Source organism: Triticum urartu, chromosome 1A (assembly GCF_056163025.1).
Source record: "Triticum urartu cultivar PI428250 chromosome 1A, HENAU_Tu73, whole genome shotgun sequence".
Lineage (NCBI taxonomy): Eukaryota > Viridiplantae > Streptophyta > Magnoliopsida > Poales > Poaceae > Triticum > Triticum urartu.
The window spans coordinates 60,028,527-60,044,763 of NC_141873.1; the positions used below are offsets into that span (position 1 = coordinate 60,028,527).

Below are 16,237 nucleotides of genomic sequence, written 5' to 3' on the forward strand. Positions count from 1 at the left end.
GCTGTCTCTTGATGATGGCAACGGGCCGCGGCGGTAGGGCACTAGGCAGGTGCCCCAGCAGCAAGGCGCGTAGACGCGTGGTTCAAATAATCAATGGCGGTGGATCTGTATGGCTAACGGCGAGGACAACATTTGGTCTGGCAATTTTTTTGTTGTAGCTATGGTTTTGCGTGAGACTGATTATCGAAAGGCCATTGGCCGAACTTTATTAGATAGAAAAAAGAGTACAACATGGATAGTCTAGGAAACTTAGACTGAATCCAGAGTTTACAAACAGCCCTGCCAAGGGTTGGCCTCCAAAAAACAGAGGCGCCCCCGCTACAGCAACAATCTCGGACCACCCAGGTGAGGGCCGGTCTTGCAAAACATGAACACCCCCACAACAACTAAGTTGGCAGATCAACGATGCATCCGGCGGCCCTCCACATGGCCACATCTTCTACTACCCGCTCCAGAACGCCGGACGGCGAAGCTGCCACCTGGTCAAAGATCCTGGAGTTTCTTTCTTTCCATATCCTCCAATGCATCAAGATCACCACCGTGTCAAAATTCCTTCGGATGTGCTTGGGAATGACAGCCCTAGTCTGCAACCACCACTCCCGAGTGGAGGCAAAGGTGTCATCGGGGATAAGAAAATCGGCGCCGGTCCAAGATCTGAAGCGCGCCCAAACTTGTGTAAAACGGCAGTGGAGAAACAAGTGGGTGCAGTCTTCCAGCGCTTGAAGACACAAGGAGCAGACTCCGTTGGAAGGCCAATTCATTTTCTGCAGATTGTCCGCCGTAAGGCAACGACGGTGCACCACGAGCCACATGAAGAATTTGCCGCGGAGGGGGGGGGGGGGGGGCGCCTTGGATTTCCAAATAGGCTTGTAACAGTCGAAGCGAACGTTGCCCAGAAAGAACAGGCGGTATGCACTTTGGACAGAGAACTGCTGATTTTCCGTCAGGAGCCATCGCGGCGTGTCTCTCGCCTCAGGATTTAACACAGTGGTGTGTGCAATATCCCAGACCGAGAGGTACTGAGCAATGGCAGGGAGGGAGAGCCCACCCGCAATGTCATGTACCCAAGCCTGCCCGGTCAGCGCCTCCTTGACAGATCTCCCCCTGTCCTTGACAAAGGAGTAGAGTTGCGGTGCTATTTGAGCAATTGAGCAGCCGGTATCCAACCACTTATCGGTCCAGAACTTGGCTACCTCTCCTGACCCGAGCGTGATGCGGCAGGCTGCACTGAAGATTGCGTGGACCTCCTTCTCCGTAGTATCAGGCAGGCCATGCCACGGCCGCTCCTCTGCACTCCAACGTAACCAAGGCCATCTACAGCGCAGCGCGAACCCAAACCATTTGATATTCAAAACACCCAAACCTCCGAGCTCCCGCGGCATGCACACCCTGCTCCAAGGCATAAGGCAATGGCCACCACTAGTCTCCTCCTCCCCCTTCCAAATAAATCCACGGCAGCGGCGGTTGATAGTCTTGATAGCCCAGGCCGGCAGCGGGAGCGCTGCCATGATGTGCATGGGCAGTGCCATGAGGACCGAAGAGGTGAGCGTGAGCCGGCCTGCAACTGCCAACATCTTCGGTTTCCAGCCCTTCATCTTGTTCGAGAGCTTATCAACCAAGGGCAGCAACTCGTGCCGCTTGAGCATGTATATCGATAGAGGTATACCGAGATATAAGATAGGAAAGGCCAGTTGCCTGCACTGGAAGTGTTCAGCTACCTCTGCAGCCTGCACCTCATCACATCGTATGCAAGTGATGGTGCTCTTGTGCATATTGATCCGAAGCCCCGACGCCTCCCCAAAGAGCTGCAGAAGGGTTGATATAAGCAGGAGATCGTTACGCTCTGGCTTGAAGAACAGAACCACGTCATCGGCAAAAACAGATGCACGCGGCACCCCTCTGTCACAGCCAAGATCGGAGAGAAGATGGCGCTGCCTTGCCCATTCCAACATGCCGTGAAGGGCGTCCATAGCCAGAATGAATAAGGCCGGGGAAACGGGGTCGCCCTGGCGGACGCCTTGGCCGATGGCGAAGGGGGGGCCAAGCTCTCCGTTGATAAGGACGGAGGTGGAGGCAGTGGATAGCAGCCCGCAAATCCAGGAACGCCACCTCCGACCGAAACCCCGAGCAGACAGCACCTCCAGAAGAAATTCCCAAGATAGAGTATCAAAGGCCTTGGATATGTCAATTTTCATTAGCACCGAGGAGCAGCGCCGTCTGTGCAGCCACCTAGCTTTGTTCCTCACAAACTTGAAGTTCTCGTGGATACTGCGGCTAGTCACAAAAGCACTCTGAGCTTTCGAAATCAGACTTGGCAGAAGCGAAGCCAGACGGGTAGCGAGGACCTTAGCAAATATCTTGGCTACCCCGTGTATCAGGTTGATGGGTCTAAAGTCATCGATCTCCAGTGAGTTGGCTTTCTTTGGCAGGAGGGTGAGAATCGAGGTGTTAAGACCTCCAAAGGAGTAGAAGCGGCCGTCGTGCAGAGCCTTCATTACCGTCATCAGATCCGTGGCTATGACGTCCCAGCATGATTTGAAGAAGAGCCCTGAAAAACCGTCCGGCCCTGGTGCCCTGTCAGGGGGCATGTCCATGACCACACGCTTCACCTCATCAATCGTGAACTCCGATTCAAGCCTGTCGGCCATCTCTGGTGATAGCACCCTCAAGCCCAATTCTTCCAGGCGCAGGCAGGCTCTCCTAAGGTTTTGATCCGGTGCGCCCATCAGCCTGCAAAAGAACTCGCTGGCCATACTCAATTTGTCTTCCATGGCAGTAGCCGTTCTATCCCCATGTTTGAGATACGGTATGAGGTGTTTCCGACGTCACCCATTGGCCTTCATATGAAAGTATCTGGAGTTGGCATCCCCTTCCCGAAGATCCCGAACCCTGGCTCTCTGCCACAGCCACACCCGCTCGAGGGATGCGAATGCCAGGCACTTCCCCCTGAGAAAAGCACGCAGCTTCTTTTCCTCACTGGAAAGAGAACGTCTTTCTTGCGCGCTGTCAAGGCGTAAGATCACCTCGCTGGCCACCTGGAACTGAAGCGTCAGTTGGCTCATGCTCCTTTGACCCCAGCTGCGTAGGGCTTTTGCAGTTCTGTGAAGTTTAGTGTTGAGGATTTTCATGGGGTCACTCCCCGGAACCTCTGGAGCCCAGGCGTCTTTCACCACATCCAAAAAGCCAGGCAGCTTGCACCAATAATTTTCAAAGCGAAACCGAAAAGCCCTTGGTCGTGTGGACGAACAGGTGAGCAGCAGAGGGGTGTGATCTGAGATACTGGAGCTAAGCGGAAGCAAATCACTGATGGGGTACAAGTCCTCCCATGCATTGTTGAAGAGCACACGGTCCAGCCTTGCCAAGTGGCGTTCTCCTGTTGATTGCACCAAGAGAAGCGACGCCCAATCAGAGGCATGTCGTGGAGCCCCAACCTGTTGATCGTGTGCCGAAGCTTATTCATCAGTCTCCTGTTCACTCTCCCAGTGCTGCGCTCCTCTGGGTTGCACATAATGTTGAAATCTCCATTCAGGATCCACGGCAAGCTCACGCGGTCTCCAAACTGCACAATTGCCTCAAGGAATCTTGCTTTGTCCGTGTCTTCTTGCGGCCCATACACCGAAGAAACCAACCACTCTTTGCGAACTTGTGCCGATATCATGAACTCCTCTTTCTGGATGTTAGTCACCCGCGGCATATCAGACTTCCAAGCCAACAATATGCCACCACGTGTTCCTTCAGCCGGCAGGAAATCAAAACCATCGAAGGCAGGCCCCAGAGTTTCCCGAACCACAGTGTCATTCACCAGTGCCAACTTGGACTCTTGAAAGCAAACTAGGGATACATTGAGAGATTGCACGAAAAGCCTAACTGCGTTCCTCCGAGCAGGGTTATTGAGCCCCCTTACATTCCATACCATGGCATCTAAAGACATACTCATGATGATAAAAGCAGAACCACCGATAAAACAGAGCAGCTTTATGCGCCACACGGCTCTACCATCTCCGGCAGGGAGAAGGCATCAAAGCCCGCCTGTGGAGGCTCGTCGAAGTCGACCTCCCCGGGAGCGAAGATCGCGGTGATTGCCTTGACGTGGTGTGGAGCAAGCGGCTTGTCGAACAACTTGAGGTACTCGTCCAGAGCTTCTGAAGAGACCTGTTCTTCAGCCTGAATCACCCCCATCCGCTTCAGGAGCACCGATTGCGCCCGCTGCACAGGCCCCGTGTTGTGGGCTGGTGCATTTTTGCACAGCCTAGCGCTCCTCCTGGGTGTAAAATTGGGCGGGAGAGCCTTCCTGCGCCTGACAGGGGCCGACGCTGCCGGCCTGGGGCCAAGAATGGACGGCGCCGGGGACGCCACCAGGCCGAGCCTCAGTGTCTCCGATGCCGTCATAGGCCCCTGCATAGTGCCCGTTCCAACCCCAGCCGATGCCGGCGGCAGCAGCATGTGCTGAGGCAGAGGAACAGCGAAGGGGGTCTGGATTGGGCTGGTGCTGGCACTGTGAGTCGGCGCTACCCGCACGGATAAGCCCACCTCCTGGAGCAAGTCGCTGTTGTCCTCTTGATGAGCTTGTGGGTGCCCCAGGCATCCCTGAACCTCCACCTCCTCTTCCCCAGCCTGGTCAGCGTGTATCATCCCCGCCATCTCCTGAGTGCCTTTCCCCGCCTGCATTTGAGACGCCGGGCTAAAGGACAGCCTTCGATGCGGCGGCGTGCCCCAGAGCGCGGAATTCCGAACGGGAGGCGTGCTTCCAAGTGCCTTAGATCCAACTGCAGTGGAAGCCTTGGAGCCGAGAAGCAAGGGCGTGTCCGCCAGGGCCCTCGAGCCAACAACAGTTGATGCCAGAGAACCACAAGAGCGCACGACGGCCAGGGGCGACCCGGCGACTGGACTCCCAGCCACATTCCCAGCCGGCAAGCCAGCGTGCGCACCTGCTGCGGCCGCCGAAGAGGACGACGAGCCAGGCCTTCCAGAGGCCGCCATCAGCGTCGAGCGCGTCTCCTGGACCGGAGCTTCCAGAGGATGAGCAGACCCCGGAGCAAGGAGGCGCGCGGGTACCGCCATTCCCCCTGCCGGCGCCAGGACACCCATGACCCTACGGCCACCTCCCCAGTCGCCTGCCATGCCATAGCCACCAGGCCCGCCGAACGGATGCCCACTGGAGTTGGGCACATTGCCCCTTCTGGTACCATCAATCCTGCCCCAGTAGTAGCTTCTCGAATAGTCGTGCCGCCTTGTGAGATCCTCGTCGTCATCTGGTTGGAAATTGGGGCGCATCTCCAAGTATGGGACAGTACGATCCACCACATCGATGACATGGATGGTGAGCGGGTGGATGAGCGTGATCCTCTCAGTCGGCGTGGCAGGGAGAGGAGGAGATGCCGGGTTGTCTTCTTCGAAGGAGGCCGGTAAGCCCACCGGCTCCGGAATCTCGAAATCATAGATCTTCGGGACCGCCGACGGGTTCTTCAACCAGGCAGTGACCTGGAGTTGCCACCGGTCATCCGGTGGAAGGATTTCAACCAGCTGGCCATTGAGATTGTTGAGCAGCTGGCTGATGGCGTCGCACTCCCACGCATTCGCCGGCAGCCCCTCAATCCCCAGCCGGCAAAAGAACTCCATAGAGCCACTGGAGGCCAGCGCGCTCCAGTGCCAACGCTGGAACGCGATAGGCGCCCCCTTGCAGCGCAGCTTGCCGGAGTCGAGGAAGACCCTATCATAGTCCGCAGTGGAGGCAAAAGTGATGAAGAAATCCGCCGGATGAGAGACCTCCACCCGGACATGCCGCCGCTCCACGCCGCAGATCCGGGCGAGGGATTGGACCAGGGCCTCCGGAGAGATGGGCGGCCGCCGGCCCCCCACCGTGGCCAGCAGCGCCCGGCTGCGAAAGTCCGCCTCCAGCGCATCCATACCCGGGGTGCGGGAGATGATTCCACCGCCGTGCTCCGGCCGCAGATCTGGGTCCCCATGCGTGAGGACCTCCCCTGGGAAGCGCACCTGGGCCAGCGGAGGGTAGTGCGCCATGGACTGCAGCGGTGGCGGGCGGTGGTGACGACTCGGAGGAGGGGGAGCGACCGGACCAGCAAACGGGTGGCGCCGCGCTGGGTAGCCCGGCCGGATCTGGGCGGCGGGGGGGGGGGGGGGGGGGAGAGGCGAGGAGCTAGAGGAGGGGGGGCAGTCACGGGCGATGTGTCCAGAGATCGAGCACTTATGGCAATGAATCTCACCGGTGCACACCTCTTTATGGTGCCCCGACTCCAGACACCTAAAACACATGTCCAGCAGCCATCGAGGAATCGGAAGCTTGGGCCCCGGCGAACGGCTGACAGTGGGCAACTTTTCTTGACGGCGCTGGTGGCGACGGCTGCGCACCTCCATCCAGCCATCATTGTCAGGTTCAAGATCCATCAAGGCGGGCCTGGAACGGCCCGGTAACGGGACATCGGAGGCCGGACGGGCGGAGCCATCCGTACCAACACGCGAGCAGGCAGGAGCGTTATCTGGCCGACGGGCGTCGGAGCGACGGACCGGCGGGTGGGGCTGGGGGTGGGCACGACGAGGGCCGGAGGCGACACGGGGCGCGGGCAGAGCGTGGGAGCAAGATGACCGTTGGGAGCCCATCGTTGGTAATAGGCTTGCACCAATCGAACCACGTCAGGGTCGTCTATGGAGCTACAGTAGTACATGAGCACAGGGAGTCAGTTATAGAGGCTCATAGCTTAGTTAAAGCTGCTGCAGCCTTACATGTGGCTGAGTGGTTTACCCGATATTTGTTATATTCCGTTGAATGTTTTGAATGAAAAAATAACCCTGTTCTACTAAAAACATGAATTAGTCTTCCCGTTAGGGCACATACACAGGAGTCCTTCTATATGACACACGCAGGCGTCAGGTAGACAAGGAAACACCCACATCGGCCAAAATGGGCCGGAAGTGTAGCGGCTCACTTACGTTGTTCTATTTTTTGTGCAAATATATCAACTAAATATAATAAAAAATCCATAAAATATATTTACACAAATATACCGATGAAATAAATTAAAATGTACAGAGCATATTTCAATAAATATACTCCCTCCTTCCATCTATATAGGGCCTAATGTGTTTTTTAAGACCGCCTTTGACTATTGACAAGATTAATAGTACATAGCATGCATAATGTGAAAATTATATTATTGAAGGCTCCTTTCACACATGAATTTAACGATGTGCTTTATGTAAGTTGCATGTCATATATTATTGCTCTAGTATTTGGTCAAAGTTAACCTCGAAAACGCATTAGGCCCTATATAGATGGAAGGAGGGAGTATATATTTAGAAAATCTCCACCTTGTGTTTAAAGAATGTTCAATGTGTATTTAGAAAATGTTCACCGTATATTAAAAAATCTTAAATCTCTGTTTATTAAATGTTCAGTGTGTATTTAATTATTTTCACAGCATATCAAAAATGTATTTCTATATTTTTAAGAAATATTCATCATATATTACAAAAGATTTCAACATACACTGAAAATAGTCCGCCATGTTTAAAAAAATGTCCATGTATGAAAAAAAGGAGATTTATAAATGAACATAATAAAATAAAATGAAAAAAAGAAAAAAACCGAGCAAATGAAAAAACAGGGAAATGAAAAAAAATGCTAGGACCTTCCAAAGTATTCCAAGAACAGGATGGAGGAGTATATAAACAAAAGCGGATGGCAGAGTACCAAAACAAAAGTACAAACAAAAAATCAGAAAAAGAAAATGCTTAGTTGCTGCGCACGAACGAAACATCATGAAACCTGCCATTGCTACGGCTCAATTCGGTCGCCTACGAGCATCACTGAAACAAAAAAAAAACGCAAACAGATAACCGAAAAACACACGATGGAGTTGCTGTGCATGAGTACGAAACTTGTTACTGGACCAACCTAGTCCAGTCGCCTGCGAGCGTCACCTCGTCCATGGCATCAAACATGCGCCCATATACAGCGCAAACACTATATCTCGCCTATTGTGAGTGGGAACAAGTGCTCGACTACACACGGCAAATTTTTGAGCTGCGGCCCCTTAAGGCGCGACGTTCATTTCTTCGTGTGTGGGCCAGCTTTCTTACTAAAGGTTACCCCTGGGGTTGCTCCCACAAGGGCCCCTTTTTTGGCTTGGGAGCGCACCAAGCGGTGCGTCTAGCCACCGCCATATGTCCTGTACGTGATGTTTAGCCCATCATATAGTAGATCGATCGATTGATGATTTTAGAAAAGGAAAATGGAATCGTAGCAGATCAATTACTTCAAGGCTTGATGTACGCCGCAGACTTCTTGCCTACTACTCCTGCCCCTCAATTTGGCAACAAATCAACCATGCCAAGGTCTATGGGGCCCGCCCGCGTCTTCCAATTGTGTTTTCGGCTGCTGGGCGAGATCAGTGGAGGTACGTACTGTGATTTTCCTGATTCTAGTCGACCTCATCATCATCTTGAACGCAAATCCCCTCTTTCATTAGTCTTCTCAAACAGTTCATCTGTTCGAAGAAGTTCATCCTCGTATATCTGTCCTCTTCATACTCCTATTTCTTGTGTTGCTTGGGATTAGAAAAGAGAAACTCTGATTTTTTTCGTGACTCGTAAGCAGCGGCAAAATATTGCAATTTCTAATTTTCTAGCCACCCAGGTACCTTGTTCCATGCCTTTCTTAGCATTTGTTCTTAGTTACTTGTATCATATGTTTGGGTGTTCATTAGCAAGATCTGTTGTTAATGTAGAAACATGTTAGCTAGAATCCATAATAGGGCAGAAAGGAAAACATGCATACGAATTGATTGAGTTCCAGAAAGGACATATTGACATTTTTCTAAACATATATAACTACTACCGCTAGGAATTCCGAGGAATTAGCTTTAGTTACCATTGAAGAACAACCTTGTAAAAATTATACTATGATGATATTTTAGTAGGCATGAAAGTGTTACGAACTTGCATAATACAAAATATATAATTGTTGATTGACAAGAGCTACTGTAAATATTTATGATCCCAATTTTTTTGGACAATCAAGGTGATTGGGTAACAGAAATTCTATTGTATAAGTAGTAGGAGTATTTATTTGCACTTGAAATAGGAAACAAATATGGTCCTGGGGTCCCTCTGCATTGTCTTGCCCCGGGCCCCTAAAATCTCAGGACCGGCCCTGCCTGTGTTGGGTGCTCCCTATGAATCTTGTTTATTATTTTTTTTTGAAAAAAATTGGGCTTCAGTTTTTTGGTTTCTTTGGTTTTTCAGTTTTTGCCTGGTTTTCCCTAGTTTTTGGTGGAAAAAAATGTTGTTTTGAAAGCGCTTTACCGCAAAAAGCACAACATGTGCTTCTGCAAGAAGCAAATTTGTGCTTCCCAAAAAAGGGGAAAGTACATCATGTGTTTCCTTCCACAAGAAGCACATACTACCTCCGTCCCGGTTTATTGCCCCCCTTCGTAATTTTTTTGCCAAATTTTGACTAGTTTAACTAACAGAATGTTAATGCATGTCCTAAAATAAATATTGTTGGATCCGTATTTGAGCATAGTTTTTAATGAATTTTTTTTGCTACATATAACTTATATTTTATTAGTTCAAATTATAGTGAAAATATGACACTAAACACGATGGGGACTAATAAACCAGGACAAAGATAGTATTTTCTTTTCGCAGGAAGCACACCCCATGCTTCTCGAAAAGGAAAAAGCACAGCTCTGCTTCTGCGAGAAGGGGAAAGCATAGCCTGTGCTTCTAAAAAAGTGAAAACACAACAGTGTTTTCGGGCTATGTTTTTTCCTCCAGTTTTTTGGTATTCAATTTTTTGTTTTGGTTGTTTTGTTTTCGATCTTTTCCGTTTCTGGTTTTCTGGCTTACTTTTTTTCTCGGTTTTCTCATTAAAAAGTTCATCGAAACCTATTAACATGGGATCAACTTTCGAAGATCCTGACGTGATAAACCCAACAGTGAAAACGGTATGGTATTTGGACACACGATGAGAAGATAAAACATTTTAAATAAATGAATCTACGAATAAAAGGAAAAATCCTACACAATTGGCACATTTGCAGTGCACCACTTGTTAGCACCCGAGAAGATGAAGATTGACCTTTGCAAGGGGTTAACCTTAACTAGTTATTTCGTTGGTTCGTAGGTCCAATTTTTTTACTTTGTTTCTCTGGTCTGGGTTTTCAATGAGTTTTTTTAGTCTGGTTTCTCTGTTGTTTTCTTTCCTTTCCTAATTTCTTTTCCTTTTCCTTTTCCTTTTTATGTTCCTGTTCCTGTTTTTGTTTTGTTTTTTTATCTTTATCTTTATCTTTTTTTCTTTGTGTTCTTTTTTGGCTTTCATTTTTATGAATAATCTATGAATACTTTAAAACATATGAACACTTTTTCAAAATGCACAAACACATTTCAAAATTAAATGAATATTTGTTAGTTGCATGGTCATATTTAAAATTCATAATCAACAATTATGAATACATGATTTTTTTGAATTATTCTATACACTTTTTAAAATGCATGATGAACATTTTTTAAAACAAGAACACTTTTTAATACATGACATAATTTTTCTAATATATATTTTGAAAAATTCAAGATGGGTATTTTTTTAGTGTATGATGAATAATTTTTAAAACATGATTTTTTAATAAATGATAAAATTATACTATGATTTAAAAAATATGATTAAACATTGTGAATACAAGATCAATTTTCTAAATATATGATGATCATTTTCCATAAAATATGCATATATTTTAAAATATACATTGGAAATTTATCAAATACTACATGATAAATAAATTTTAACACGTGATAATTTTTTTAAAAAATGGAGAAACATTTTATTATATGGCATTTTTTTGTGTAAATTTAGTATAGTAAAAATAATTAGTACATACAAAATGGAAAAGTCTACTTCCTTTGAGCTAACTAAATTGCACATAGTATTTTTTAGAGCTAACAAAATTGTACATACCCTTGAAAAAAAGAGTTGTAGCATATCAAACTATAGACCATACTTCGATGGAGGAAAAACTAGCGATCATACGCTGTGCTGGGCCCTCCCACCCAGCGCGAAGTGGGCAACCGCTCCCTCTCGCTCGCAAGAGGCGAGATACAGACGTAGCCCATATTTTTAGGCACATATATCTATGTACTACTAGCTCTGTCCTACCCCTAAAAAAAGCTCTGTCCTGGTTTACTAATCCCATCATATTTTGGGTCAAAATATGACCATATATTTGACTAGCCAAACTTTAATGCATGTCACAAAAAATTATATTGTCGAATTCTTATTTGAATGTAGTTTCTTATGATATTGTTTTTGCTACATATGACTTATATTTTATCAGTTGAAATCATGATCTAAATATGACCAAAAATATGGGGGGGGGGGGGGCAATAAACGGGGATAGAGCTAGTACATCATGTCGTAAAACTTTGAGGGCCATATTATACACATTTTATTAGTCAAATTTATAACCTTTGCACACTATACAAATCTGGATGGAGTACTTATTATAAACGGGGATAGAGCTAGTACATCATGTCGTAAAACTTTGAGGGCCATATTACACACATTTTATTAGTCAAATTTATAACCTTTGCACACTATACAAATCTGGATGGAGTACTTATTATATTTTTTCTTGTCTTAATAAAGTCAATGCATGTTTCATAGGACATCGAATCTTCCATTTGTGCATTGGTCAATGGGATAGATACTGTCATATTGACATGCATGCCTCTTTTTCTACTGTAATCATTGTTTCATTAATTGATCTCGGTTGAACTTTCTAAACTTTGAGGGCCACCTCGCTCAATCTATCTCGATATTTAGATACATTATAACCGAGCATCTTTCCAGCCCTCTCAGGCTATTAGCATTTTCAGCCTTTGGATCATCACTTTGGGACGTTTTCAGCCGTCAGATTTACTCTTGATTCCGCCTCGAATCGTTTTGTTCGCTAAGACCGAGCGGTTTCGTGCTGGGCCGCTGCTCCAGTGACTATTTTGGATTCCTGGCGTGAATTTGGGCCTAATGGGCTTCACCAAGCCGGAAGAAAATACAGACGACTAGCCACGTTTTCCCCTGCTCGCATTCCAGACCTAACCTAACCGATGTGGCCGGGCGCCGCCAACGACGATGGATGGATGCTGGCTGATCGATCCTGAACCTCTCCTCTGTCCTCGATCTATCCCTTCCTAACTCGGTTTTGATTTTGGTCTCTGGTTCTTAAATTGCAGTGGTCGTAGGCTCACAGATGTGCAGTTGGATGGAGCCGGAGCATGAGTTTGTGGCCGCGGCGGAGCGGCTCCTGTACGATCGCCGGTTGGCGATCTCTATCACTTCCAGTACCTAGCCTCTCCTCTGCTTCACGTACATATTTTGCAAGCCAAGTTGCTATTTCGTGTTGTGCCAAAATCCCCAAACTAATCCTGCGTGTACCTATTTTTCTTTTTTTGAACACAGCGTGTACCTATTTTTCTAACGCTTCCTGCGTGTACCTACATTCTACAATTGTTAGTACTAAACATGTTAGTTCCAAGGCAATTATATCTGTTGATTCAACTCTCCTCTTTAAACTTAATAATTTTCTCTTTAAACCTGATATTTTTAGGCCTAACCTATTTGTACTGATGTTTAACTCAAATTCCCACTTCAACAATTACTGTTATGAAAGTAAGGTGATAAATCCTAAGTATTTTACTTGCCTTAAACTTTCGTTATTTCTACGTGTTGCTAGCTTGACATTGGTGACCAGAAACCAGGTTTCAAATTCATACGAACATGGTTCAGTTTATACCTGTCTTTCACTCCGTCACCGCCCTATAAGATATGTTTGGTGGCCTCAAAATTAATTTTCCCATTTGCTGTCGCGGGGTTTGAACAAACTGTTCTTGGTTAGGATTTGTAGCCATCAGATCATTTGCTTCTCATGGTATGCCGTTCAAAATCCCTTCAATCCAAATGAATTGCCATGTATGCTCATTACTTTTTTATTCCTTGATTCCTTTCACTTCTGTTTCATGCGAGTCATAGCACCTTTTTCTCATAATTAAAGATACATCAATAGATTTTTTTTCTTTATCATATTTTTTTATGAATTGTCTAAATTGTTCTTTACTTCAGAAATGCCATGCCAGGGTGTATTACTCTGTCGCTAGGCCAGATATCCCACAAATAGAGACCATCCATGTGAGGTGACTTCTCTTGGTTTGCATTTGGATGAAATAATATCTTTTTTTTGCGAAATTGGATGAAATAATATCTGGTGCGATGAATTTGTATTTCAGGTTTATTAATATGTCATAACGGTGACTTAATTCCAGCATGCGAGCAGCAACTTAATTCGAGTGCAAGTATGTGATGCTGGGCTGCTTACTTTACAATGCAAACTTTATATTGACCTCTAGATAGTATTTTTCACGTTCTATTTGTATTTTCCATTTGCTATTTTCCTTCCCTTTTTTTGGCAGATTAAGCAACTAAAAGCAAATCAACAGATATTATTTTTACGGTAGAAAGCAAATAGTAAATATGTATATGCTGGATTTAGTAAATCATATTTGCACAATGTATGAGAGTCTTATCATCATCTTAAATTCATGTTGCCGTAAATAACGCCGTGAGACCATTATCCAGTGGATTATCTTTCTCTAAACCACGTGGGTCCAATTTCACCTATGAGTATTGAGTACCAAAGAGAAGTTTTCTCACATTCGAGTATTGTTGATTGCTAGATTTCTTAGCTCTATGATTTTGCAACCTACTAACATATCATTTAATTCCAGCATTTTATGTTTTCCATGTTCTGCACGTTGCAAGTTACAGTATGAGAAGGCTGATGTGCAACCAACACTCAAGTTCTTGAAGGTAGGATGATAACAAATCACAAATTACTTGCATCGTGTTTAATGATAATCTTTATATCTCATTTATTAATCTCACCTAAAGTAATATTGTTCTTATTTACGCAGGCAACAGAATTATAGAAAGGATTTTGGAATGAGTAGCCTCGACGACGAAAAGCCTAGATCCTTTCACATGAATATCTTCAATATTCAGATTTTGCAGGATATGCCCCTCTCCAAATCACGACACATTGTAGATTCATGTGCACAATTTATGCAGCTTTCTAATATCTAAATTTAGTCACTGCTAAATACTACAAATCATGTTAGATCCTCATCTTTGCATTGTAACTGTAAAGCGATCTATTGGTATATTATGAACTACAAGTCTTATTTGACGGTGAAGTTGCCCGTGCTTTGACCGCTGCTCTAGAGGTAGGATCCGGTAGATGCTTAATAGGTGTATCACATCATGTATAAACTGATAGAAAAGAGTTCAGGTGTTGGGAATTTTCAAAAAGCTAATGTTATTGTGAACAAAAAGTATTTCTCTTTTCAGTTTCTACTTACTACTGATGGAAGTACCTCTCATATCAAAACAAAAGAGAGAAAAAAAAATGTGTGGAACAAGTTTTTTAGCATATTTTAGTTTCACCGTAGTTTTCATTTTTGTTTTGTTTAGCTTTTGCCTTCATATATCGATGACAATTCATATCATTTTACTATCAAAATAGACGGGCGCAGCAACGCGCGCCATCAATGATCTAGTATTAATCAATTGTGGCATGAAGCCACAACCATAGCACATAGAAAATCTGGACTCTGTTTAGTGAGATGCATATTTGCATGCTATATTGGACACTGGAAGTTATGTAATGCTACCCGGTAAAGTGAATTTTCCATCATAATGTTTTTCCACACATATATGAAAAAAAGGGTGAACTAGCAGAAGCTCAGATAGACCTGCACAGTTTCGTTAGTAGCAAATGTGTAGACATTGCACTTATATGATATATGCAGCACAACAAATAACTATGATTGTTATAGTCCCCACAAAAAATAAAATAAAAATTAGATTACAGTCATATGTAGAAAGGTACCAAAAATGAGGAAGCACTTTTTTTGCAGAGAATAAAGGAGTTTTATTTCGGTACTGTGTTCAGAACAACCAAAATTTGCGAAATAATTAGCCAACCTATTTTGGTCTCAAGCTACTTTCTAGGGCATAAACTTCCATTCTTGCATCAACCTTTTGATCTCATCAACTAGATGTTCATACGCCGAGCGGGCCAAGGTATCGTTTCACAAGGCAAACAGGGCCACCGAAGAATCTGTCTGGACGATAAACGAGAGATCTATCCATTGAAACTCCAGGGCCATGCCCTCCACTTCGAGAGCTTCATTATCGATATGAAGTGGAAATAGTCCTCCTGGCAGAGTTCCAAAGAATCATGCCCGACCCCGTGGAGCCATCTGCCGGCATGAAAGAGCCACCGACAGAGAGCACGACATGGCTCATGCGTACATTGTGCAAGGAATTTCTTGTTGTATTACTGAGATACTTGTCTTGGATATTCTCCGGTGACTAGCTTGTGTTTACCTTCTTTTTACAAAGTTTGCTCGAATTCAATAATTTTAGGTAATTTTTGGTAAATTTGAAATTCCTTTGAATAATTCCAAGTTGTATTTGACTAATATCATTCGAAAGCGGCCCTACCGCGTCCCACTGGTTAATTTTCCGAACCCCCAAAAATGTTGCTATTAATTACTTAATTTTCCATGAAAGTATATTTAGTTCGTTTGAGGTCACAATGTGATAGATTACCTTTTTATCTGAAGGAGAGTTTATTAATATTTCAGATTGACACCGCTCAAGATAAAATTCATAGGTTTGAGAAAAAGATTTTAGATTGGGCTTGCAGGCCGACCTCTCATGGCCCACCAATAGACACCGAACGTAGAAGGCTTTAGATTGGGCTGTAATGGGCCGTGGGACAGCAGTATTGCCTGAAATTGCTCCCCTTCCGTTTTGAATAGGCTGAATTCCTGCTTCATTATTACCAGCAACATGGAAATGAAGTCTATCAAAGACCGTAGTAACTGCCACCGTTGATCTTGCTATGCTATTCCTCTAATTTTGAAAATTATTTGTCGCTTGATTGTAATACATTGGAGCTCGAATAGCATCTGCATATGAATTTGCATTCCTTGAACGAGAGACAACTAGCCAACCATCTTCCTGCTCAGGATCGGGCAAAGATCGATGTTTTGGCCCATTTGGTCCCCAAAGGAGGAATCCAAGATTGAATTTAGGCAATGAGACATTTCCTCCATTGTAAATATCAAAACCAACATTGATGGAAGAAGCTGAGAATTCGAAAAGTGA

At 45.4% G+C, this 16,237-nt stretch overlaps 1 protein-coding gene and 1 long non-coding RNA gene across 3 annotated transcripts; one reads left to right on the top strand and one right to left on the bottom strand.

Moving 5' to 3' along the window:
* Positions 1–2,825: 2,825 nt before the first annotated feature.
* LOC147990012 (uncharacterized) lies at positions 2,826–3,916 on the bottom strand. Its single transcript, XM_087536875.1, has 2 exons — positions 3,476–3,916; positions 2,826–3,431 (listed from the first exon to the last, which is right to left on the bottom strand). The coding sequence occupies exons 1-2, from the start codon at positions 3,914–3,916 to the stop codon at positions 2,826–2,828; spliced, it is 1,047 nt and encodes a 348-aa protein (XP_087393001.1).
* An 8,165-nt stretch (positions 3,917–12,081) lies between these two features.
* On the top strand, positions 12,082–14,244 carry LOC147990013 (uncharacterized). Of its 2 annotated transcripts, XR_015602266.1 has the most exons (5): positions 12,082–12,351; positions 13,130–13,200; positions 13,294–13,359; positions 13,792–13,873; positions 13,978–14,244. It is a non-coding gene; the product is annotated as an uncharacterized LOC147990013 (long non-coding RNA). The 2 variants fall into 2 exon arrangements; XR_015602265.1 differs by having other exon boundaries at positions 12,082–13,200.
* The last annotated feature ends 1,993 nt before the right edge of the window (positions 14,245–16,237 follow it).